Source organism: Xiphophorus maculatus, chromosome 20 (assembly GCF_002775205.1).
Source record: "Xiphophorus maculatus strain JP 163 A chromosome 20, X_maculatus-5.0-male, whole genome shotgun sequence".
Classification (NCBI taxonomy): domain Eukaryota; kingdom Metazoa; phylum Chordata; class Actinopteri; order Cyprinodontiformes; family Poeciliidae; genus Xiphophorus; species Xiphophorus maculatus.
Genome location: NC_036462.1, coordinates 31,531,433 through 31,556,504, shown reverse-complemented (window position 1 = coordinate 31,556,504; position 25,072 = coordinate 31,531,433). Strand labels below are relative to the sequence as shown.

The 25,072-nt window shown below is 41.6% G+C and overlaps 4 protein-coding genes and 1 long non-coding RNA gene across 7 annotated transcripts; 3 read left to right on the top strand and 2 right to left on the bottom strand.

Moving 5' to 3' along the window:
* The first annotated feature begins 193 nt into the window (after nucleotides 1–193).
* LOC111605878 (myosin-J heavy chain-like) lies at nucleotides 194–3,440 on the top strand. The gene is made up of 2 exons (XM_023325396.1): nucleotides 194–286; nucleotides 388–3,440. Exon 2 carries the CDS (start codon nucleotides 1,843–1,845, stop codon nucleotides 2,974–2,976), a length of 1,134 nt encoding a protein of 377 aa, XP_023181164.1. The 5' UTR covers nucleotides 194–286; nucleotides 388–1,842; the 3' UTR covers nucleotides 2,977–3,440.
* Nucleotides 3,441–5,513: 2,073 nt separating this feature from the next.
* On the bottom strand, nucleotides 5,514–7,893 carry LOC111605893. 2 transcript variants are annotated; one of them, XR_002751890.1, is made up of 5 exons: nucleotides 7,801–7,893; nucleotides 7,471–7,593; nucleotides 6,211–6,348; nucleotides 6,038–6,078; nucleotides 5,514–5,952 (listed from the first exon to the last, which is right to left on the bottom strand). It is a non-coding gene; the product is annotated as an uncharacterized LOC111605893 (long non-coding RNA). The 2 variants fall into 2 exon arrangements; XR_002751889.1 differs by having other exon boundaries at nucleotides 7,506–7,593.
* Nucleotides 5,893–8,562, top strand: LOC111605892 (uncharacterized protein C1orf50 homolog). Its single transcript, XM_023325542.1, has 5 exons — nucleotides 5,893–6,020; nucleotides 6,669–6,784; nucleotides 6,859–6,945; nucleotides 7,046–7,177; nucleotides 7,824–8,562. Exons 1-5 carry the CDS (start codon nucleotides 5,972–5,974, stop codon nucleotides 8,007–8,009), a joined length of 570 nt encoding a protein of 189 aa, XP_023181310.1. The 5' UTR covers nucleotides 5,893–5,971; the 3' UTR covers nucleotides 8,010–8,562.
* A 1,527-nt stretch (nucleotides 8,563–10,089) lies between these two features.
* ap5b1 (adaptor related protein complex 5 beta 1 subunit) lies at nucleotides 10,090–15,450 on the bottom strand. The gene is made up of 3 exons (XM_005816662.3): nucleotides 15,040–15,450; nucleotides 12,464–13,258; nucleotides 10,090–12,091 (listed from the first exon to the last, which is right to left on the bottom strand). Exons 1-3 carry the CDS (start codon nucleotides 15,175–15,177, stop codon nucleotides 10,199–10,201), a joined length of 2,826 nt encoding a protein of 941 aa, XP_005816719.2. The 5' UTR covers nucleotides 15,178–15,450; the 3' UTR covers nucleotides 10,090–10,198.
* Nucleotides 14,903–24,855, top strand: LOC102221792 (kinetochore protein Nuf2). Of its 2 annotated transcripts, none has more exons than XM_023325541.1 (13): nucleotides 14,903–14,925; nucleotides 17,864–17,938; nucleotides 18,058–18,134; nucleotides 18,341–18,402; nucleotides 19,803–19,900; nucleotides 20,763–20,836; nucleotides 21,567–21,660; nucleotides 21,749–21,811; nucleotides 21,898–22,035; nucleotides 22,560–22,700; nucleotides 23,120–23,295; nucleotides 23,377–23,512; nucleotides 24,491–24,855. In XM_023325541.1, exons 2-13 carry the CDS (start codon nucleotides 17,888–17,890, stop codon nucleotides 24,581–24,583), a joined length of 1,203 nt encoding a protein of 400 aa, XP_023181309.1. In that variant the 5' UTR covers nucleotides 14,903–14,925; nucleotides 17,864–17,887; the 3' UTR covers nucleotides 24,584–24,855. The 2 variants fall into 2 exon arrangements, with proteins under 2 accessions (XP_023181309.1, XP_023181308.1); XM_023325540.1 differs by lacking the exon at nucleotides 14,903–14,925 and adding an exon at nucleotides 15,513–15,968.
* Nucleotides 24,856–25,072: the final 217 nt, after the last annotated feature.

The window sequence follows — 25,072 nt, the reverse complement described above, 5'->3', positions numbered from 1 at the left end:
CGGTATTAATTGGTTAAGCAACACTAACCAATTAATACCGGAATTTAAGAACGCAAATATGCGGAGGTTACACTGACAGTGATATTTTAAAGCTGTGTGATGTTAAAACAACACGTACACTTTTCATTTAATGCTACACCTGAGATTTTCTTTTTTTTGAATTCTGTTGTCTTTTCTCTTTATCTCATTTCTCCGTCAACTCGTATCACATGACTTGAGTTGAGCAACAACTAAAGGAGAAGACCTGCTCCACTTGATGATCTAATTGTAACAGATTGTGGAAAAGGTGAGGACATGATGATGACTTGATCAAAAAGTCCCTTTCAATCATCTTTTATTTAGACAGAGATTAAGAAATGTTTGTCTTATTATGTGATTATTCTCCAGCATTACTGAGACAAGACAACAACACTGGGCCAATCAGGAGAGAGAAGACAGAAATGATGGAGGATTCTTTATAAAATTAAGAAAATTATGGGCAACTCTGACCATCCTCTTCATGAGACCGTCTTGAAAAAACACAGTATCATCAGTCAGAGGCTTCTTCAAATTGCTGTAACACAGACCGCTACAAGAGATCTTTCCTGCCAACAGCAATCAGCCATCTGCAATAACTCTGTGAAGAATCTGAATTGATGAGCTACAACATTTAATTTTCCTTTTGGAGCAATAAAGTATTTTTGAATTTAATTTTGAATTAGAATTTTTTTTACTAATTTAGGCTTCACGGCAGAGAGACGTTTTCCCATTTGGCGGACTGACAGTTAACAATGAAAGCAGAAATATAATGTCGCACCAGTTGTGAACTTAGACTGGTTGGCCAGTAGGTGGCAGCATACGGCGTGATGAACAAGAAAATACATCTATTTTCTTGTTCATCTTGGTAAAGTTCAACACTTTACCAAGTGTAAAGACAACACTTTACACTTGGTAAAGTGTTGTCTTCAAAATTCAACTTTACTGATCCCAAAGGGAAATTAAATGTTGTTGTGAGTCACACAGATTTGGTTAATGATAACATTACCCAAACCACGAATTTCAGTAATTACATTCAAACTAATCAAACTCAATTTCTCAGAAAATAATCCTAAATAATAACTAATTAAAATGGATTTTAAACACAGAAATAGTCTAATTATGGTAAGGCTGAACAATATTACAATATCATGAAATAAGTGTCTTATATCTGTATCAATAATGTTTTTGTTAGTTTTTCTGTTTTCAATATTTGGAATACATTCTTGTTTTATCCATAGTTTTCACATCACAATGCTTTTTAATTTCTTTTTTTTATTTCTAAGCAATTATGAGGAATGGAGGTGAAACCAGAAACTGCTGCTGCGCAAGTGACTCAACAGGCTGTTGCTAGGTAACCAAAGAGCGAGAACATTATTTGATTCCACCAACCTTGCTTAGCTAGAGAGACGTTGAGTTGGCGTCAGCTGGGTCAACAGGCCCGTTTCCCCTTTTTCTGTTTTCGGACACAATGTTTCCTTTTGACCTGTGGTCCTCGCACCCTGCTGTGCCAGTCCATTGGCTCCCCAGTGTGGATTTCAGCCTTGGTGACATATTACCAGCTGAACTGTCTCCAATAGCCATCAGCTAAGCCGAGCAGCGTTCAGCCGTAAAGTTTGTTTTTATTCAAACTTCAGCAGTTTTCTAGTTGTTCTGCTGAGGCAGTGACATCAATGTGTGACATCACGCAAATTGATGTCACAAAGAGCGATGCACACTTTGTGGAGCTAGAGGGCATCACAGAGCTGCACGCTTGAATTCTACGGTCATAACCATTGAAGAAGAGAGACAGAGAGCACGTAGTAGTATCCTAACAAGAGATTGAAAATGAAAGCTTTTCGAGATAAAGAGGCAAATTCTAACACACAAGTAAAGAAAATCATTGAGAAATTTTCGGATTTGTCCAGAGAAACGGGATCAACAATAAGTCGCAGCAGTAAGACATCATCTTGTGATTCTGGGAAGGAAAAAGTACAACAGACATTAGCTGAAGAGACACAGAAGCTCCATGGAATATTGAAAGAAGTTGGCATGATGTCCATTGTAAAACAGTCTCTGATTGAAAGAAATGAGGAGCTGAAGATGCAAGTTCTGAACATAGAACAAGCTGCATTTGAAAAAGACAATCTGCTTCGAGACAAAGATGAGAAATTAAACAAACTGTTCCACGTAAACAGAACGTTAAAGGAGAACAACACCACCCTGGAGCAGAATACCACTGCCTTGGAGAACAAAAGCACCTCCCTGAAGCAGAGAATCAATGCCCTGGAGAAGGAAAAAAACACCCTGCAGCAGGAAAAAACTGCCCTAGGGCAGAAAAGCACCGCTCTTCAGCAGAGAAACAATGTCCTGGAGAAAGAAAAAAATACGCTGGAGCAGGAAAAAACTGCCCTAGGGCAGAAAAGCACCGCTCTGGAACAGAGAATCAACGCCCTGGAGAAAGAAAAAAGTACCCTGGAGAAGGAAAAAACTGCTCTAGGGAATAAAAACACGACTCTGAAACATATAAACCATGCCCTGGAAAGGGAAAGAAATACCCTGGAGATGGAAAACACAATTTTCGACGAGATAAACACCGTCTTGGAGCAGAAAAGAGCCTCCTTGGAGGAGAAAAGCAACTTCTTGGAACAGATAAACACCGCCCTGACGCTGAGAAGCACCTCTCTGGAGCAGAAATGTTCTATCTTGGAGAATATCAACACCACCTTGGAGCAGGAAAACGAGATCCTGGAGCAGAAAAATACTGACTTAAAGAATATGAACATCGACCTGCAGCTTAAACTGGAGCAGCTGAACCAGCAGCCACCTAAACAGAAAATCAGCGAAAACATCAAATCAGTTTCAGATCAGCTACAGAAGCAGCCTATATTCAGACGTGTCATCAGTGGCGTCTCCAATACCTTCCTGAAAATGTACCAAACAGGTACTATCAGGTACTGGGTTGACACTTGGTACTGCTAAATAAAGAAGTGTGATGAGGGCTCCAAGCTTCATGCTTGAGTATCTGTGGCAGAAAGGCTAGAGGACAACAGAACTACCGTGTCAGGGGAGCTTGACACTTGGGGACTTATGGTGGAAAAGCTTAACGCTTGAAAGATGTTGACAGGAGAGCTTGAGGCCCGCAGGACTGCGGTGCCATGGGAACTTGAGGCCATCGAACACAGGTCTCCTTCGTCACCAGACAATTCCTTTGTCGCCAGGTCATCAGACCCTTATTTATCTTATGAACTCTAGTTTTGCTTTTATTTTAGTTAGGCGTCAGATGAAGAGCTTGGGGTCAGCAGAGCCTCCCGGCCTGCCTCCAGGGCTTCGTATCAAGTCCTGTTGGTCTCCAGGCTGACCTCCAGGGCTTCATGTCAAGTCCTGTTGGTCTGCAGGCTGACCTCCAGGGCTTCGTAGCGAGTCCTGTTGGTCTCCAGGCTGACCTCCAGGGCTTCGTATCAAGTCCTGTTGGTCTCCAGGCTGACCTCCAGGGCTTCGTATCAAGTCCTGTTGGTCTCCAGGCTGACCTCCAGGGCTTTCGTAGCGAGTCCTGTTGGTCTCCAGGCTGACCTCCAGGGCTTCGTAGAGGGTCCCATCGGCCTCCAGGTTCGTATTTGGTTTATGTATGTTGTATAATGGTTCATAAATTACATTTTGAAAACTATGTTTGATATTTATCCTTACAGGACTTTAATATAAGGTAGCTATGGAAAGATAGTTTAAATCTCAAAGCCCCTTACCTTTGTGAAATGAAGAGCAAATGTTTCCAAAGCACAGTTAAAGAGTTGCTGGTAAATTAATTTATTCCCATGTTATAGAGTGGGAACGGATTATATCAGGTGGCTAAAGTATTTGGTTCTCCTCCTTTAACTTTGGCAAATAATTTCTGGCAGCTGAAATATCGATTCTCTCCTCTCCTCCCCCCATAACTTGGGGAAATAAAGAGCAACTGTTTCCAAATTCTGAAAAAATATTATGTGTGATAGCATGTAATATACTATAAATTTCCTTAATCCAGTAATCGGTCATACTTTACATTAGAACAGGATTTACCAGGAAGTCTACACTCTCATCTTTTCAGGAAGTCTTAATGTTTGTGCCCTGCTATCAGCAGCTTCCATCCTCTATCAGCAACGAACAATTAGAAATACACACTTCGTGTTGGAAAACTGTGTTTGGTGACTGACTTTTATTTGTCAGACTTAAGTGACAGAAGTTGGAAAAAGAGCGATTCTCTTGGCGTTTAAAATAACAACACAAAACAGCGTAAGAAGACCTCGTTTATTTATTTATTTTACAATTTTGTTATAGCTTCTTTTTAAAACAACAGCTGCCGATTAAACTGAATGTTACAACCTTGACATGATTATATGAGTTGTTTTAGTTGTGTATGAGTTATATGAGTTGTCTTCAATTTCTCGGCCCGAGAAGGAGAAGGATCAGGCTTGGAAAGCTCTGAAGGAGAGAGAAAACATCCTCAAGCTATTAGATGGAGAAAAAGAAGCAATGTTTGGTTTTTCTTCTTTCTTTAACCCACATCTCATCCTGTCCTTACAGACTCAGACAGGAGAAACTGCCCTGTAGTGTAAACATTTATGTGACATAGTTTTAATAGTGTGTAAAATCAGCCATCTGACTCTCAGCCTTGAGTAACTTTTTACTCAAATGATCTGAAAATGATGGTCAGATCATTTTCAGATCATTTTCAGATCTGACCAGCACGGATCGTGCAGTGACGACACTGTGGACATAGAAATGAAGACGTAGATGTGCCTCTAACCCTGAAAGCTTTACGTCAGTATCGCCCCCTTTGCGTCGGGTGGACGCAGCTCCCCGCGGTCCGGACCGACGCAGCTAAACAACAGCTGACCAAATCCAGATGTCAGCTTTTGTGTTTTTGAGCTGCTTCCTGGAGCTTTATTGTAAGAAAATAAAATAATTTTATTATTGAAAATTTTGTATTGAAATTTTCTTAATTTCTATGGAAGCCCGTTTCCGTCACTCTGTTAAAAAAAATAAATGATCTCATTATGATATAGTATCTCAAAATAATGAGTTACTATCTCATTATAATGAGACGGTATCTCAAAATAACGAGATAATAATGAGATAGTATCTCATTATATTGAGATAATTATTATTTTTTTTTTTTACAGAGTGACGGAAACGGGCTCCCATAAATTTCAACACGAGCTTCCAGCTGAAACGTTGTTTCTTCCGCTGTTATAATTTAAATATTTTATTTCACAGCCTTCTGATCCATCGTGTGTTACAGCAACACTCCTGATTCCATATTAAGTTAACGGGTAAAAGAGAAAAAAAACTGATTTGGGGATTTTGCTACATCTTAGGTAGACTAAGCTTGATCAACATTTACATAACTAATATGTGAAATATGTCTGTTTATGTGTAATCTGTGGATATATAACGTTCACATTTAAAAATAAATGATTTTTTCATTAATATTCTAATGTGCTAAAATGCACCTATGTTTCTTATTTTTACTTTTTTTAAAAAAATACAAAACTGTTTTCTATCATTTCGAGGTTTACATCTGTTTAATGTCTATGTTGTGAGCGAGTGCAACCGAATATAATTCTTTGTGCACAAAAGCCTAGAAGGTTAATTCAACATAGACATGAGTGGAACATAGATCTGGCTACATTTGTTTCTTATTCTTTCAGTTCTTATTAGAATTTGACATGAAACGCGCCTGAAGTTGTAACAAATCAAGCAGGTTGAAAACGGAGTGATTGGAGACAAGACAAGTTCCCGTGTTTACATTAAAAAAAAAACCGGCAGCCGTCGAGGCAACATCTATGTATCTATATCTATGTTGCTGCTGCTAATGACAGAAGCTAAACCCGTAGTTCTCCGCCAGGCGGTCGGAGGCAGCAGCCGGGAACCACCGGCGTTTGGCCGGAGGAAGGGAGGCAGGTTGAAAATAGTTCGGTTCTGAACGAGAGAAGAGAAAATGGACAGGGCCGTCAGTCTGCCCAGCCAACCAGAAAAGGTCACCACAGGTAACACTTTTACTCACCTAGTGCGAAACATGACGAAAACATTTATTCTGCGCCGAATCTTTAAAAAAAAAAAGAAGAGAAAAAAAAGATATCAGTCCGCGTCGTCATATTCTTACTGTATAATATTTGGTCTTTGGTAATTGCTGATATTATTTTTGGTGTAGCCAAACTGTCAGTAGGTGTACATTACGTGAGCGTGTCTTTGAAAGGCGGTGACAAAGTGGTTACACAAGCCTGGATCACCATGGACTCCCAGCTGTTCTGACTCCGAACCCAGATATTATGAAGTCATCAGGGTTCCGAGCCCGCGGCTGCTGACGGGGGGCCACTGCAAAGGAACCCATGAGAATAGCTTGCAGTTTTAGTGATAATATTACATTTTATTACATTTTATTAAGTGAGCACGTTGATTTATAACCTAAGTTAAGAAATAATTGATTATTATCTGTGTAGATGTCATCTTTGCATTATGTTGCTTGGTCTTCTTCCTTAACATTCAGTCAAGTTATGTCAAATTCATATATATATATTTTTCTATGTGAACTGTACGATTATGGTTTAATTGCACTGGCAAAAACTAACTCATAAAATCAGGGATTTCCCAGACTCTGTGACAGTCATGATGTAGCCTTGCCATGTGTGTTGTAGTGAACCTGGTTGAGACCAGCACGGCCCCCAGTGGGATGGAACTGGTCAGCTCCTATCAGACCAACAGAGTGGGGGACCCCATGGACCTGGTCGCTCTTGCCGAGCAAGTGCAGAAGGTGAGGCATGTTTTGTCAAGTTGTCTAGCTCACAAGAGCGTTTTTCCTCCTGAAGTGACGTGGATGTTTCTCAGGGGGACGACTTTGTCAAAGCCAACGCTTGCAACAAACTGACAGTAATCGCTGACCAGATCAGGTACCTGCAGGAGCAGGCCAAAAAGGTATGACCGTCGATTCACAAAACGGTTGTGTTTATGTTCAGACGGGTCACGTTCACCCGTCGGATGGCGCGTGGCATTGATCGCCGATTGACGACCGCAGGTTTTAGAAGAAGCAAAGAGAGACGCTGACCTCCACCATGCTGCCTGTAATATTGTGAAAAAGCCAGGCAACATGTACTACTTGTACCAGCGGCCGTCTGGACAGAAATACTTCTCCATCATCTCCCCTAAGGTTGGTTCCATGAAACGTGAACTTCGAGTTCTGTCACCTTCATTCATTTTATGCATTATCTAACACACCCGGAGGGGGAGTCTCTGTAGGGAGCTCATATGAATACCTAACATGACTCAGCAGTTCTGTGTGTGTGTGGGTGTGTGTGTGTGTGTGTGTGTGTGTGTGTGTGTGTGTGTGTGTGTGGGTGTGTGTGTGTGTGTGTGGGTGTGTGTGTGTGTGTGTGTGATGTCGCAACAGTTGCAGTTCAAAATTTAAACTCTTGGCAGAGAGTTTTTGTCCTCGTTATTTACCAGGAGAGTTCAGTGTTGTTTTAGCAGCCGCTTACATTTCACCCCCAGCTGTTGCCGACAAAGGATGTGAAGTCATCGGTTCAGTTGTTGCTAAGTTACAGACGCGACACCCCAATGCGTTTCCTATAGAAGGAATTAGTAAATGCATAAGAGACATTGTGCAGGAATAAGTGGGATAAAATACATCACTCAGAGCGACAACCCTGGAGTAAAATTTGTCCAGTGGACAAAAATCTCACGTCCAGTTGGCAGCTGAATTTTTATTAGGTTAGCATGAGAGTGTTTTTTTTTTTATACAGAGTCATCTTGTTTTATCTCTATCTGGCTTACCTGTTTTCCAATTTCCTTTGAAGGAGTGGGGACCAAGCTGCCCTCATCCGTTTCTTGGCGCATTCAAGCTTCAGCCTGACATGTCCTGGACTCCTGTGGATGAGGTGGAGAAGAGGGACGCAGAGCTCGCCGTCATGGGCAAACTGCTCAGCCACCAGACAGCCCTACCTCCATACACGGGACCCAACTTCAGAGGTCTAGATGAATAAAGTCCCGTTTAAACTGGACCAAAAATATGATCGGTACATACAGATACATGTCCCACGCAGGGAGAACCACCGTTTTGTCTTAGGCTGCCATAAATGCCTAATGGCTTATTTTCAAAGAATGTGTGTTTTTCATTTTCTGGAAAATATCAAACCGGGACTCATGAGTGTGTGTGTGTTTAATTTAAACTGTTTGGAATGTTTTTGCTGTGCTTGTATTTGACCAATCATTAACACAAACCAATGGTTTACATGGGACAGTCATACCTCTACAGCAGTCGGACATCAACACGCTTCGGAGACAGAGAAAAACGTCACAGAATAGAAAAGGTGTCTACATTTTCTTTTCACCATCAACAGGTGCAGTTTCTGGAATTCTGTTTGGAAAGTAAAACTCCTGTAAACTCGTTCCACACAGAGAAATGCATCTCAAGTGTTCACTCTCACTTTTCTTAATTTAATTTCTGGTGTCAAGTTGACGAAATCCCCAAATGGGAGTTTTTCAAAACATTGAAATGTTGCATCAGGCTAATAAAACCAGATTTTCTTACAGAAACGTTCTGTACAGCACTCAGTACTTGGTCAGGGCTCCTTTTGGATGAAACACTGCATCAATGCGCCGTGGTGTGGAGGCAGTCAGCCTGTGGTTCTGCTGAGGTGCAACCTCAGCACAACAGAGACCTACATCTGTTAGTTCTGGTTTTTCTTACTTACTCTTCCCGAAAGCCCACCGATTTCCTGTGGGGTTCATGTCAGGCCAGTTTGTTGGTGTTAAAATGGTTATTAAACCAGCTTTTGGTAAGTTTTGTAGTGTGGGGAGGTATCAAGTCCTGCTAGAAAATAAAATCAGCATCTCCATAAAGCTTGTCAGCATAGGGAAACGACCGCGGACTTCAGAAAACCCAGTGAATTAACACCGGCACATGACATGGCAACCCAAATCACTTGTGAAAACCTAACAGTGGCCAAAAGCAGGATGGAGTTTGTGTCTCTCCGCTCTTCCTCCAGACTCTGGATCTTGATTTCCAAATGAAATACAAACTTTACTTTCATCTGTTTTTGGGATGTAAAGCACTTTGAACTGCCCTGTTGCTGAAATGTGCTGTACAAATAAACCTGATTGATTTAACTTGATTGATCTGAAAGGAAAACTTTGGACTACCAAACCAAAGTATAGTTCTTTTTCTCCAGGTCCAGTAAGACACTTCTGACTTTAGCCTCTGGTTCAGGACTGGTTCCATACAACGAACGTGTTGATCTTGAATCTCTGACTCCAGCTGCAGTCTACGCCTTCCCAGATTTTTCAATGATCTTTGCTTCGCAGTTCTCTTACAGCTGCAGTATGTAACTGTTATTAAAAAAATATGTCTATATTTTTTACCAGCCCTAAAAATATAGACCTATTTTTCCATAATGCAATCCGAACATTTTAACACATTACATAACGCAGATTAACTAAAGCACCTATTTTGAGCTAAACCTAAATTTAAAATTCCCCCCATATTTAATTTGCATTTATAAAAAAAAACACAGAACAAGGAGACATTACTTGTACGTACAAAAATAAGAAATTAGAGAGCCGACTGACACTTCCTCCAAAATGAACCAACTCTTTTCTACCATTTTTTTATTAATCATCCAATATTCTTGCATGTTGAGTTTAACATAAGGTTCCCCGTTTGTAAACTTGTTTGTCTCTAGATTTTTCTGAGAATGTTAATCTTTCCATCTCATAGATGCCATTAACACATTCTGTCCATATCCGTCTTCTTTTAACAGTGATGTGTTGTGGCTCGACTGTCGGCTAGGCCATCTCTGCGTTAAAAATACTTTGATTGATTTAATGTCATTTATTTGGCACCAGTGGGGTTTGACAGTAATATGACAGGAAGGGGGCAGAGAGAAGGGAGGGGAAGACATGCGGCAAAGGAACCGAGGACGGGAGTCGTACTCGCGACGCCACGATGTAATTTTTTTTTTTTTCTAGTTTGAACAGATCAGTGTATTTTATTATGGAGAATGAATCTAAACTTTACTGTCTGAATCAGTAAAGTAAGGGAACTTTTCAAAAGAAGACAATATATTTAACTTCATATGTTTATTAAAAGATCATCAAAGTGCAATAGTCTTAATTTCAAATCAATTATCTGCTTTTTTTTTTTACGCTACACTGAAAAATGTCCATGTTAAAATCATGAGACAGAATTCTCTAGTGAAGAAGTGACTTTCAGCAGGTATGAGTTCATCTGAGGAAGCAGCCGACAGTCATCGGTGGCCATGTTGAAGTGCGCGGCGTCCTCCGTAGAGCCGATCTTAAGCAGCATGTGAGACTTTGGTGGGAGAAACAGGAGCGCCCTGAACTCGGCTGCCTCCTCCAACGGGTCTGGCACAAGGAAGGAATGGAAGTGTTTCTCCACCAGAGCTTTCAGAGCGGCCTCCCCCAGCTGGCAGCAGAACAGACTGATACAAGACTCTCCCGTCTCATGGCGCATTTCATCCCACAGGCACTCAAAGACGTCTCGTGTGCTGGCTCTGCTCCAGGTTGGGGGTGCGGGCAGCGGCAGGAAGACCTGCTGGAATGCCACGTGGATGTCCGGCATAGCGGTGTGCCAGGTGAGCCCGTCCTTAGAGGTGAAGATGGCGCTTGCGTGGATGGTGGTTGGGTACGGCCGTCTGGGCTTCAGTGTCAGCTGCACCACGGGCGGTGGTCCCTGTCTGAAGAGACAGGGGACGCTGATGTCCTGCAGCTCTTCGTAGTGATCGTCTGTGAGGCTGAAGTGGAGCTGGATGCTGAAAAGCTGCTCGAAGCGAGGGTCATGGGGCTCCGTGTGGGTCAGGTGGTACTTTAACACGATAAGTGAAGCAAAGCCAGACTTGCTGAACTGAGCCCTGTAACATTCCAGTGTTTTGTACTCATCCTCCTGATTCAGCTGAAGGTTTTCTGCCTCTTGATGTGGCCCAGGTAAAGCCTCGGTCAGCTGAAATATGGGTTTCTCGGTCTGGTGGACGGTCAGGGTGTTAGTCAGCCCCTCGCTCTCCGCCATAACGCAGGACAGCGTTCGCTTCTTGACTTGACCACCGCCCTCTGCGGCACTCTGCACCAGCACTGCGGACAGCTTCTCCCGAGATAACATCGTGAGGAACGTGTAGTAGAGGCGGGCGTGGTCCCTGATGTCCGTGTCGCCATAGTGGAAGGCAAGATGCTGCAGAATGTCGGCCAAAGGAATAAGCATAGAGTCCAGATTGGGATGGAGGAGCACACGGCGGCAAACTCCCAGCAGACCATTTCCCAACCGCCAGTCGCCACTGGTACACAGCGAGGAGGAAGTTTGGGTGACAATAGTGGACAGAAAGCAAAGGGAGCTACGCTGACAGATTTCTTCTTCCTCTGCCACCCGATCCAGCACCTTAAGGTGGCTGCTGAGGTCATGTAGGGGGAGCTGGCCAAACGGGACCCTGGTTATCACTCTCTGGAGACCCTGCAGGAGCCCCACAAACCACTTGCACTCTGGTAACCTCTCTTGAGTCTGATTGACTAGGTTGAGGATGTGTGGGGCCAGCCGGGTGTGTTGGAGGTAGAGATGGCATAGCTGCTCGCTAAGGCAAGTTGCGTACCGCTCCACATGGTGGAAGTAAAACAGGAAGAGGAAGGCAGCTCTGAAAAAGGTCACAACAATATCTCTGCTGCCTCCCCTGTCCACGATGTGCAGCAGCGCCGCAAGGTGGTCGTAGATGTAGGCCAGGCCCCGGCTCTCCTCGTCCCCTTCTTCCAGGAAGACCAGAGCCTGCAGGTTGAGTCGGCTCAGCAGGGTGGCGCTGTCATTAAACACCGAAGGCAGCAGGACCGAGGCCAGCTGTGGGGTCAGCAGCACAGGAGGGGCCTCGTCGCTGTCACCGCAGCTGATTGGACGGTTCTCTGGAAAGTGCAGGATGCAGTCCATGTAGAAGAGCTTCTCGGGCGAGCTCAGGAGCGGGTGCTGGGAGAGGACTACCAGCCGCTTCAGGAGGAAGGCTTCGTCTTCGGCGCTGAAGAGGCTGTCGGTGAAGCCGCACTTCATCAGCAGGGTGACATGGAGGAGGCAAACCTGACGGTGTCAACAACAAGAGGGGGGGGAAACCTGTTCAGCAGTTTTAGGAACTCTTTGTGATGCCAACTCAAATTCATGCCATGTCAGAAATAACCAAAAATGATGCAAGTAGCTAAAACCATTCCAGCTCTGGGCTCTAAAAGAATGTCGACGCACGGCTTAACTTGAAACTAATTTACGGTGCCTGGCAAACATACCAACAACCCAGCGTATTTTATATGACATGCCAACACAAAGCAGTGTAAAATTATAAGCTGGGAGGAAGCTTATAATTTCCTCCCAGCAGATTTTTTCTTTTTAACATTAAAAAGAAAAATCTGAAAAATGTAACATCCCACTTTAGTTTGAAAATAATCCCTGAACACAAACCTCGTTGGTTCCCAGCAGTCGCAGGAGCTGAGCTCGAAATACGGCTGGAGGGATCCCGGGCACCATGGCAACCACCTCGGTTAGTCTGTGGAAAAGTGCAGCCTGACACAAAGGCGTGAGGAGGTAGGACTCTTCTAATAGGGAAGAGAGGACAGACCGCAGCTCCTTACAGTCAGGTCCGGTGTGAAGGGTCGGCACTCTGCCCATTGGTCCTAGGATGAGGGACGACAGCATGGCCGCATCCGTGGCGTCCATGTGGACGGCTTCCTGGTCTGCCTCCCACGCAACGGAGCCATTTCCTCCTAGCAGAGCTTTAAGATGCGCAGCGCCTGCTCCTGCTTGCTTAGTGAGCTGATAAACAGCATTTCTCAGCGCCAGAATCTGCAGCACCCCAAAAGCCTGATGAAGCCTGGAGGTCTCCAGCTGCCGCAGCCCGGCCAAGAGCTCGAGGCGCTGGGAGAGAAGTCCGGGACAACTGGCCTCCATCTCGCGCAGGCAGTCGCAGGCCGTCGCTCTGAGAAGGCGCCGTGTGCCCTCGCCGGGGGGGTCGCTGGCGTCCCGAGCCATCCGAAGGAGCAAGTCGAGAAAGTCCAGCGCAGCCCGGGAGTGGCCGTTCACACAGGAGGAGCAGACGAGGACGCCGGTGAGGGCCACGAGGAGATGGCAGCGAAACTGGCTGAACCTGGACGGACACTGGGTGAACACCGACATGAGATCCAGGGCTGTCTCCTCGCCGGCAGATTCTGAGGAGCACAGCAGGGTTGGATATTCACAGAGGGGAGACAACAGGAGGACCTGGGTGGGATAAAGAACACAAGGGATCAGAAACTCTTACGAGAAACATCGATATATGATTAGGAGCAAGTGCAGGATAAGTGGAGACGGCACAAAGCACAATTTGATTCCCAGACATCTCCCCATGGTCATTTTGAACCTTTGCAGAACATACAGTGAATCTCAAAGTGTAAAGCCTGACAATATAGCTTGTAAGACCACAACAAATGACTTAAGTCAATGGATTTCACAGGATCAACGTTAGTCCCGCCCACTGACTTCCTGCTGGGTTCGACTGGTTAAATTATTTCATGACACAGGAGCCATGGAATAAATAAATACGCAGTGAAATAATTATATATATATTTTAATACATGTTTTCTTTCAAAAGAACACTTTATTTAAATTAATTATTTAAAATGATAAATTTCATTCATTTGACATTTAATTATTTAATTGCAAATGTCATAATTTCATGACATATTGAGTCACTCGATGTATTTAACTATTTGATGACACATTTAATTATCTAGTGGCAAATTTAATTATTTAATTATGTTGTTTAATATTTTTTAGAATTCATTAATTACTGGGAGATTTACACATTTTCATGGCATATTTATTTATTCGCTTAATCTTGAAACATCTAACCCTGCATATGGATTAACAGTCATCTTGAAATCTTAACTTCTTCACTTCTAAATGACCATTATGGAAACTAAACGTCTAAATAAATCGAACACTGACACATCCTGCAGTCTCACTATTTTTTTTTTTTTTTACATTTGTCGTCAACATCAATATGTTATAATGTTATCAATTATAGCAGATGTTTGATTTCATACACGTTGACTTTGTTGTCCTTGATCCACCGTACATTTTTGGTGATAGACACAGTCAAAGTACCCAATTACCTTTTGTTATTGCTCCAAAAATCTACAGTAAAATTATTAAATATTAATTTGGGTTATAGTATAAGTGATTCTTTAACACACATACCAAATCCAGCCCGCCATGACCCATTTGTGGCTCATAAATAGAACTTTTAGACTTAAATAGTATTCAAATTAAAACCACATTTTTATGTGAATAGTTTAATACCTAGTTTAAGTTTAAGAAGTCCTAGTGTAGTGCAGAAAACGTTCCCATTTTTAACAGTTTGCTATTTTTTTTCCTGCCACACTTTGAGGACATTCACTATCTTCATGTGGCGCGAAATGAAAAGGAGATTGAGACCTTTAACATAATAAAAATTTACATTTGTTATCACATTTGTTGTACTTTAAAATATCTAATTTTAAAGTACACATTTTCTAAAAATGAGATCTCCTGGATAAGCGTTGTTAAGTCATTTGGCTGAGCCCGTCTCCAAAAATCTACAATAAAATTGTGAAATATATATTGCATTGGTGATCCTTTGACATTTACGTTAAAAATGTTAGTTTGTTGTCACCTTTTAGTAATTGGGAGAAATAATTTCCTGAAAAAACATCCTGGATAAGTATTATTTACTGTGTGTGTGTGTTTCTCCAAACATCCACAGTAAAATAGGAAATATTTATTCTGGACACAAATAGCATATGTATGTAAAAGCAATAGCTTTGTCAAACATATTTTTTATGACGCTTATACTTCTCCTTTTCTTTTCATTCCTGTTTTTTCGCCTGCAGGGGACCTTCTAGTATTCGGTAAGAGGCTGGCTTGACCGCAAAAACTCACGGCCATGCAATTGGCCCTTTCAGTTTCGACGCCAAATGATCCCTCCATGCAGAATGTCATGTCTACGTTAGTGCTGTTCTAACCTTCACTCCGTAGCTGACTCTGTCATCCCGCAGCTCCCGAAGCAGCTCTGACAGGAAAGTATCCGGGCTCGTTTCTGTCAGGAAGCCACTTGGACTGCAGCAGAAAGCTCTAATTCTCTCCGTCCAGTTTGTCGCCATTGTTGTGGAAATAAGACTCTAATGCCTGCGTGTGTTTACGCCAGAAAATTCCTTCAAAGTCATCGTACCCGTTAATTTCTTTACATTATAGACAACCCCAAGAAAACAGCTTAAGTTTACGCCCTACCCTTACTCCCGTGTTGGGTCACGTGCCTATTAAATATCCACAGCGCCCCCTGCAGTGTCGGATGAGGAACTTTTTAGTAGGGAACTTGTTTGTTTTATTGAATAGAACATTTTTATAAATGTTACCAAATCAATCAATACGTCATGAAATATTTTAAACCAATATACTTTGTACCGTTTTTTTTAATTAGCACCTAGAAACAGTAATTTATTTTGTAATTGTCACACCACAGGGAGATTTTGGAAGGAATATATCTACTTAAATACAAAACTTATCATTGTGATACAGAAAGCAGAGCACAAAGAAAAAAAAACTAAAGTAGCAATAGGGATATACGATAAAATCCTTAAGACATTGTAACTTGTATCATTTTTTTTCCGTCATGTAGTCCACACTCCTTACCAGTTGGTGGCGGTAATGCGTCCTTCTCTTATTTGCCAACCGCCAATACAATAAAGAAGAAGGAGGAGGAGCCTATGAAAGAGAAGGCGCCAATATTGTATTTCCAGCGGAGTGACAGTTGATTTTGAATTTTCCAGCGATGACTGAAAACACCTTTCCCCTCCATAATGCGGACGCTATTGTTAATTTCTACCGCAGTGAGGTTCTTATCGGCCAGGAGGCCAAACAGTTCACTAAAGGAGACCTGACCCCGGTTCCCAAGGTAAACTGACAGCTTCATCAGTAACATTGCTGTGTCTGACTGAGCGGAGACGGAGCTGTGAACTAAAGTTAATAAGCTGGGGACAAGTTAGTTTGAATTTCAATATTTCACGGTCGTCTTTCATACCGTGTTGTGCAACAACGCGTTTACCGAGACTCTGAAAGCTGTGGTTTGGTGGACCACTAGACACCTTTCGACTCGTTTAAACATGTACACAAAACAATAGCTTCTTTTTGGGTCCATTGGGTCACGAGCTTCAAATCAAAGCCGAACTGTGGTACAACGTTAGCTTGACCGTTGCCTCCTTGCACAATTTCGCTCGATTCAAATGTCCATTTACAGCTTTACAGCTGTACTTTCTTCCATTGACTTGGATTCCTCCGGTAGAATTTCAACGCTGTAATACAGACCAGCTCTTTCCTCGGCACAGCCCTCACCGTCAAAGTGAGGGCTGTGGGGAGATTTACTTACTTACTTTACTTTACTTACTTACTTTCTAAGTAAATGAGTTACAACAACATTTAATTTCCCCTTTGGGATCAATAAAGTATTTTTGAATTGGCTTGTATATGACGTATATGTGTTGAGGAGAAACAAATCTGGCCGATTTCAAGTTTGTTTGTAGTTTCTTCGAACCTCCATCTCTCTTTTTAATAAGCTGTGACTATTAGGGGGATGGCAGAGAAGGTCTTTGTTGCACTTCAGGTTTTTCTTATTTTAGTGACTATTTGCTCTAAAAACAAAAATCCAAATACTTATGACTTAAAAGGTGATCAAAGTAAAAGTTAATTCTACTCAAATAGCCACTTGATGCACCGTGAGTTTCTGGTTTGTTTGTTCTTTGTTGGTTTCTTCCATAGTTGTAGGCAGTAAAAAACATGTTACAAACTTCACAGGAGCCCTTGCTGTATTGTTTAGCTACCTGATTGTCTCACTTGCTGAATCTCTGATTAAGTGGCAGACTGACTGACAGGTAAATGGAAAAAAATCTATGACCATCCACGTGCATACAGAGCTCCCTAAAACCTACGTATTTATACGTGGAACCCCTGTGTCCCAAACTGAAATTCAATGACTAATTAAACAAATTACTAACAAACAAGCTCATTTTAAACAAAAATTCTAATCATAAATCAACCAGAAACTAAACCAATTAATAAAATAAACGATATAATCTAAAGTCAAAGATTTAACTGACAGTAGAGAAATGGCTCAAACTTATATCTCAATTACTTATTTTGCTTTCTTGTATTTAGGTGCCAGGGTGGTACTGCCGTTTTGAAACCGTTGGGCTCGGCCCAAACTGTATTCCTATGATGTGTGCTCTATGTTTTTGTCTTTATCTTATTGCGTCCGTTTCTTGCAGTCGCTGCACTTCTCCTCTCAAAGAATTTCCTTTGGGGGAAGAATAAAGTGTAACTTATCAACTGTATCCAAATACAGTTTATAACGGTATCTGATAGTTTTTTGTTTTTTTTATCCCACTAAAAATACCTTTTAGTAGGCTCAGTTTTATAGAGTCAGTTAACAATAGTCACTCCACTGTTGCCAACTCGACGACTTTCTTGCTATATTTTTTAGTGACCTCAGACAAGAAAGTCGGAATTGGTAGGTCGGGCTTTTTAAAGATCGGTAATCGACGATCATTAATCGGTACAACCCTGCTTATAAGCTAAGTTTATTGAAGTACACATCTGTGTCGTGTAGGTCTGCCGTCTCATTCTGGACAACAGAGTCCAAATGAAACAGAATTCTGTTTCATTCCTCTCCCTAAAATCAGGATGAGCAGAGGACAAAACTGCAGCATGGATCTGGGTGGACATGGTCCATTATGTTACTAATTCAGCTTTCAGCTCCTCAGAATCCAGTGTTTTTCTGTTTCTTCGTCTTTACAGCCAGAAGCAGTTCAGACGCTGTACATGAGAATCCTGCATCTCCTGTACCGCTTCAGGCCTGAGTGCCACTCCATGGTGAGACCTCCATTTTACCCGTTAACATATTATTATGTGCTGCTTCCACTTTCTATGTAGCAGAAACTTAAATATTTTGCCACGAGTCACGACTACGTATTTGCTTTGTTTTCCAACAGGTTCCCTTTTCAGAGAACATCCAGTATCCGGGCTACCATGAGGGTGCTACTGCCATAATAAGTGTCTACACACGGATGTGGGGTTTATTTTCTTTATAATTTGTCAAATCTAAACACCTGTGTGTCAGTGCAGAAACTAAGGCACAATGTTGCCAACATGCTTAAAGTGTAAATTTATGAAACGGCTGAGCAAAACACAAAGTTAGGCTCCACTTGTCTGTAAGATCTCACACATATGATTCTTAAAATGTGATTTTTTTTCTTTTTCGTTTTGTTGTTTTAGGAGGCAGTTTCTGCCGATGTGCCTGGTGTACGACTTTTCATTGAATGACCTTCTGGCTCCAAGTAAGTATGTCTTTCTGCAGGCAGGCTGCAGCCAGCACATTCCTATTCTCTTCCATAACTACAGATTACAAATTAGGACAACATGCATTATATTTTAATATTGATGAATGTTGCATTAATGATGTGACTTGTGATAAATGACCAAATAAGTTCAAGGCTTCCCCCAGAAAACTTGCCAAGTGGTACAGCAGTCCATCTTGTTTCTGTTAGAAATGTTGTAAGTTGGTAGGAAATATGATTATTATTGTCAATAATGTCTTCCAATTACTTAGGCTGCGTTCACACTGCAGCCCAAAGTGATCCAATTCCGATTTTTTTTTTCTTTGCCTTAATGCAACCTGTGTCTGGTCTCTTCATGACAGTCTGAACAACACAAGTCGGATTTATTTCGAATGCGACCCAGACCACTTGGGTGTCCGATTCAAATGTGACCTAACGTCCAGGTCGCAATCATCCGGTCTGAACGTCACTGATACTCAACAAATGTCACTTTTCCGCTTCATGATACGGGCAAGCGGAAAGAAAAACAACAACCATGACGGACTGTAACGAGGGTTAAGTTGTTAATATGCAGCTCTGGTTGGTAACAACTTCAAAATCATAAGATGCTCCACTGTTAGAATCCATGTTTACTTCCACAAACACTGAGCACTTCTTCTTCTTATGGCGGTTAACAAAACACTGAGAACACTGACGTTATTGCGCCCTCTACTGCGCATGCGGGACACTTGCAGGTCCCACCGTGTGCCCTGTACACACTGGAGATCACATACAGGTCGCATAAGTTTGGATGTATGAAGGGTCATGGCAAAAATCAGACTTGGGTCACTTCAGGCTGCAGTATGAATGCAGTATGAAACCAACTATAGTCTTAAAAAAGGGGGGGGAAATACAATAAAAAATTCTAATTATTTGCACTTTACATTCTAATGAAGTAATCAGCCAGTGTATGTTAAAACAAAGTACGGTCACATTTAAGTATAAAATTGATTACAAATAAATATTATTATTGACAATGATAAATACTTCTATGTTTAACTAAATATTCTTGAGGTACAAAATTCTGTTTCCTGTGAAGAGAGCGGCGTCCTCTTTTTGATGGCAGCTGTGCTACAACCATGAAAAAGACCTGAGCTGATATTATTAGTTAATTGATTGGAACTAATTTTAATCTAGCGAACAATCTTGCGATTAACAATTGCAAGTCAATTAATTGTTTGCGTCCCGAGTTTACAACAACAAAAAATCTTCACATAAAATGACAACTGTAGCTGTAACAACAAAATGTGGAAAATTTCTAAAAGGTGATGTATAGTTTTGCAGGGGACTGTTTTCATAATTAATCTGGTGATAATGTTAGCTTTAACCTAAGGTGATCAAGATTATTATTATTTTTTCAGAAAAACAGAAGACTCTGGTCATTCTGAGTGCCATCATGAACTTTCTCCACTTCAGGAAGGAGAGGATGGTGTTGATACTGGAGAAACAGGCCAAATTTGTATGTTCCATCTGATCCATAACAACACAAATAATCCATTTCATCTGTACAGAAACAATCTGTAATGCACTGTATTGATATTTGGTGTGACAGACGGACATAAAGTAGTGCAGAACGGTGATGTTACGAAGCAGATATATGGGTTTCAGGTTGTTTTTGATATTGTAGAAGTGCTAATCTGAAAAGTGTGGCTTTCTTTTCTTTTTTTTGTTTCAGATTTGTCGGGTGAGTATTAGGGATGGGCAGCATGAGAAATATATCACAATATTATGTGGTAACTATTGCAGTAATAGAAATGATAGAACATATCAAAACATGTTTTGGTCTTTGGCAACAGATTGTATGAGTGGGACGGCACATCACTGCCACCAAACAAAAATGGCCTACTTCAGGAAACCAGATGCATAAGTTACCTAAATTTTCTTGCCGACTAATAACCAATTACTTTATTTTGTCATATTTTAAAAAAGGAAAAAAAAAAACACGTTGATACACACCTGCTTCTCACAGTGTCACGAAGTCCAGTCCTTGAGTTACTGTCCAGAAATTTAAAGATGCAGCTCTTCTCCAACGCAGCAGAATGACACAAATGGCTCGTTAACATCCCTTTGCAGAGCTGAGTGACTGACTGGTGGTTAGGGAATTTGTGTAAAAGTTTGAAAAGCTGTACAGTAATCATTTTCCATTCACTTTACAATTATATACTACTTTGTGTTACTCTGTCACAGTCCAATCCAGGCTTTTAATAGCAACGTACGCCAGTTTATTTTCACATTTCTAACAATACTGAATCAACCCCAAAAACTTTAGTCACAAGTAGTGCAATAAGTTGAAAGTTTATGTTCGTTTCCCCTGTTGTTAGAGGACAGACATGGACAAACTGCAGACATACACCAGAGGCAACCGGGAAGCAGAGAAGAAGATTGAGCAGCTAACGTAAGTCTTCTTCTGAACATGTTCGGATCTTTTGGGGGGGTTTGCTGTTACCAACTCAGCGACTTTCTTGCTACATTTACCGACATTTCAAACAAAACAAATATTGTATTGCAAAGTTTCCCCCATAAAACTTGTTAAGCCTGGTGGTTGGGCACTCGCCAGTCATTCATCCAGCAACCTGTCGTGCTTTAAAACTGTTTAAAGTTGACATGAAATTTTAAAATATCACTTGATAATTATGTGCTATTGGGAGATTAATACCTGAACACCAACTAAAAAGCCTTAAGAAATGCAAACATTTAAAATAAACTTAAATAAGCAATGCTAAGCCTGGTGGGGGCACAAATAAAGTCTGGTGGCCCGCCAGGCTTACAATACAATGGGGGAAACTCTGGTATCAGCCAAAATTGGAGACGGCAGGTCAGACGTCTTAAAGATTGGTAATCGGCGATCGGCCAGAAAACAACTAATCAGAAGCATTAAAAAAAGAAAAAGTTTGAACTTCAGTAAAAGTATCTTTTTAAGTACATTTGAATATTTAACAAACCATATTAATATAGTTGAAATATATTGTCCGTCCAAACACTGTTTTCAGTGTAAAGCGCAAAGAACGTTCCGACATAAACACAAGCTGCTAGTCGTTACGTTTGAAATCGTATTGAAAAACGTTTGTCATAAAAACCAAACGGGGTCAGTGCGACGTGTTCTCATCCGTCCCTTCCTGACCCAGGACCATCCCACCAGAGCAGCAGGCCGAGGCAGATGAGCTGGCTGCCGCTCTCTCTGAGCTGCAGGCCACCACCGTGCATGAATACCAGGAAGTGGTAGGCGCCGACACAGACACACACGGTCAAAGTTGTGGTGTGTAATTGTGTGTTCAGTTAAAGTCTGACACTGTCGTTTTCCTTTCAGAACATCAAAAACGAAAACATTGCAGAGTGGAAAACCAAAATAGCAGAGAAGACGCAGAAGCTGGTGTGTGATCCGGACTCGTATGTCTAAGCTCGTCGAGTCTCTGCTGTGTCTATAAACGTGTACATGTGTGTCTATTTGTGTTTCAGTCCCAAGTGAAGGTGGACGTCAGTAACCTGAAAGAGGACATCACCAAACTCAAGTCTCAGATCGTGGAGTCTCCAGAGGAACTGAAGAGCCAGAAGGAGAAGATGAAGGAAGCTGCGAAGAAAATCAAGAACTCCATAGTAAGTAGGAAAATGTTTGGTCTGCAGATGTAACTCGATCTTTCCTGCGTTGCGCTGGTTACTAGGATTAAACCGTCTTGGAGGACAGCTCTCTGTTTATTCTAACGAACGACAAACAGAAAAACAAGTGATTGGCCGCCTACACCAAATCCTGCACAAAATAAAAATATATAACAATCTGAGGTCAACTCTATAAATCTATAAACTGGATGTATTTGGGTGAAAAATGACCAACTTCTGTAGGACAACATTACAAAAGGTTTGGGCCTAAGAGCGCAAATGACTGGACAAAACCATGGCACAGATGAAGAAAAGATAAAGACGGGGAGCGCCTGATCTTAATGTCACATCATAGCAGTTTCTGAAGTGTTTAGTCAAGTATAAGAACAATCTGAGTAACAGAAGACATTTTGTGTAATTAGAATAACATAGAAATACAACCCTGTTACACAATAGAGCCAATATGTTGGGATTTCTCACACATCTGTTTAATTTTTACAATTTAAAATTTTTTTTCCTTTAAGGCAGAAACAGACGAGTATGTGGTGGAGATGCAGAACAGGGTGCAGAGCGTGGCCCACGCTGAGGCCGAGCTCCAGCAGATGAACAGCCTGCTGCAGGACCTGGAGAGCAGCATGAACAACACCAGGCTGCGTCAGGAAGAGGTACGCTCCGCTCTTACATCCACCTGGGTGTCGGGTTTCAAATCCCTAAGCTTCCATCTTTTTCAGAGACGATCCCTCTGACTGAGCTATCGTTCGGTGTTTAGATGTTCGAAGCTAGAAGAGACATGCCTGCAGCCAGAAGACGATTCTACAAAATAAACGCCTCACGTTTCCTATTTTCATTTGGAAAAACATTTTTCCATTCACATAACAGTTATTCAGTCACTTGTGTTGCTCTGCTGGGTGAAACCCCAACAAAACGGTTTGTGGTTGTGGTATGACAAAATATAAACAGAACAGCTGTCAGAGTGGGGAAATGTGACCTAATGTTCACTGTAGAACGCACACAGTAGAAGTTGGTAAAGGGAAAACAATATTTAAAGGTTGTTTTTTTTGTTTCTAATGTTGCATGTTAACAGTACCAGGAGCTGTTGATTCAAAGCGAGAAGATGCAAAAGGAGCTGAAAAGTCTGTGCAGCGAGGAGGTCCAGCTGAAGCGGGCTCTGGGCATGAAGCTGGATAAGGAGTGCAAACAGAACATCCGCAGGCAGAAGAAGAGAGAGACGAAGGAACACCATGTCCAGGAAGTGCTGGGGTACCGACTCAAACGTCTCGACCTGTAGAGTTAACCTGAGCAATGCGTTCGTTTGGCAACCTAACACCAGCTGTTCTCCAGGCAGTGCAACCAAATCCACCAGAAACGCGAGGAGATGGCGGATAAGATCCAAGCGATCATCGGAGAGACCCGTCAGCTGAAGGCCAAGATCAAGAGCCTGAGAGACGTCTGCAGCAAAGAGACGGAGAAGGCCCAGGTACGTTGATGATGGGGGTGCCTCTGACGTTTAAGGGGGAAAGCTTTGCGGGGCTCCAGAGGGCAACCAAATTTCTCAGTAGTACTACTTAAAAAAGAAAAAAGAAATCTGAGATCGCACCGATACAACCAGTCATTCCAGGAAATAACTAAAAAGCACTGAAAGTCTCCCTGTAGTCCAATGACACTCATTAGGCCCACACCTAATGATTCCTCTAAACCAGTGGTTCTCAAACATTTTCATGCTGAGGATCTCTTAACCCATTTAAAAAAACTCTTTTTCTTGTTATTATTTAATTACATAACAACAACAATAGCTGTTGAAGTGCGAGCTGAGCATTACAAGCAGGCAAAGTCGTAAACCACAAGGAACAGTTCTCACCAGCTGGGACTTGAGTCCTACCGTTCACGGCACAGAATCGTTGAAAAGAATCGAGTCGTTCGTGAACGACACACAATACTCTCTGCAGGTATGACTTGACTTCCTCCGATCATATAAGTATTCCTGCCGTTGTTTTCGTTTCATCCGTGTCTTCAGTTTTTCTTTGGAGTAACCCGATTTTAAGCCGTTTATCCATTGTTATTTTTTAGCACAATCCTTTGCTAAGCCTACTGTGGCGTCGCACTTTCAGCTCACGTCACGGCAAATAAAAGGTCGTTTACATCCAGTACCTTGCAGACCACTAGGGGACTTTAAACACTTTCCAGTAAGATACCTGTCTTGTATAATTGTGCTTCAAACACAACTTAGTTTGGCAGATTAATCATTTACAAGTCTTGTTCCTTTTTGCTGGACAGTATTTTTTTTTTTTTCAAAGCAAACTTGTAAAGTTATCTTGTTAAATGTGATGCAGTTGAAAATTTGGGTGTGCCTAACTTGACTGTTGAACCTAAAAATGAAAAATGTTGGTCAAAAAACAGAAGTTAGAGAACTTGGCTTAGAACCCTGCTTCATGGTGGAACATGTTCCTGTTTCCAGGCGCTGTATGACACCCTGTCAACATCAATGGATGGTCTTCACAAGAGGATCGAGATGCACATTACAGACCTGAAACTTCACCAAGATGTCTAACTTTTCCATATGTCTAACTTGTTTTTTTTTCTCCTTCTGTCTGTTTAGTTTTTTATTTAATAATCTTTGTGAATCAACTTGACTGATGAGTGAAATAACTTGTAATGTCAAAAAATGTTCTCCCCATTTTTCTTGTCTTTACCTTCTCTCTTTGCTACAATTGTATTTTACAAGAAATGAATGAATAAACTGAATATTAGAAAAAGCTTTGGACAAATGTTCAGATTAAGTTAGGATCTGTTTACACTCATTAAATGAATACAGAATCATAAGGACCGGTCTGAGGCGAGCCCTCTGCCCCTGCAGTAAAATCACTTTTCTACATCCTCACTGCTTGGAAAATGACCTACAACTGGTTTTGCTTCTAACCTTCATTTAACCAGAAGAGAAAAACTCATTGAGATTAAAAAAAAATCTCATTTGTTTGTTATAGTTTGTACATAAACTCTGGATGTTTTTTCTTTTTTTACATATTTTAGTAAGACTATT

What these genes read in the sequence shown, in the direction of transcription:
- LOC111605878 (XM_023325396.1), top strand. Translation starts at nt 1,843, where the DNA reads ATGAAAGCTTTTCGAGATAAAGAGGCAAATTCTAACACACAAGTAAAG.
- LOC111605892 (XM_023325542.1), top strand. Translation starts at nt 5,972, where the DNA reads ATGGACAGGGCCGTCAGTCTGCCCAGCCAACCAGAAAAGGTCACCACA. An exon ending in ACCAGAAAAGGTCACCACAG is followed by an intron (nt 6,021 to 6,668) that starts GTAACACTTTTA and finishes TGTGTGTTGTAG; the next exon opens with TGAACCTGGTTGAGACCAGC. An exon ending in TCTCCATCATCTCCCCTAAG is followed by an intron (nt 7,178 to 7,823) that starts GTTGGTTCCATG and finishes TTTCCTTTGAAG; the next exon opens with GAGTGGGGACCAAGCTGCCC.
- ap5b1 (XM_005816662.3), bottom strand. Translation starts at nt 15,177, where the DNA reads ATGGCGACAAACTGGACGGAGAGAATTAGAGCTTTCTGCTGCAGTCCA. An exon ending in GAGTCAGCTACGGAGTGAAG is followed by an intron (nt 13,259 to 15,039) that starts GTTAGAACAGCA and finishes TATCCCACCCAG; the next exon opens with GTCCTCCTGTTGTCTCCCCT. An exon ending in GACTGCTGGGAACCAACGAG is followed by an intron (nt 12,092 to 12,463) that starts GTTTGTGTTCAG and finishes TGACACCGTCAG; the next exon opens with GTTTGCCTCCTCCATGTCAC.
- LOC102221792 (XM_023325540.1), top strand. Translation starts at nt 15,846, where the DNA reads ATGACTGAAAACACCTTTCCCCTCCATAATGCGGACGCTATTGTTAAT. An exon ending in ATAAGTGTCTACACACGGAT is followed by an intron (nt 18,135 to 18,340) that starts GTGGGGTTTATT and finishes TTGTTGTTTTAG; the next exon opens with GAGGCAGTTTCTGCCGATGT. An exon ending in CCAGGCTGCGTCAGGAAGAG is followed by an intron (nt 22,701 to 23,119) that starts GTACGCTCCGCT and finishes GCATGTTAACAG; the next exon opens with TACCAGGAGCTGTTGATTCA.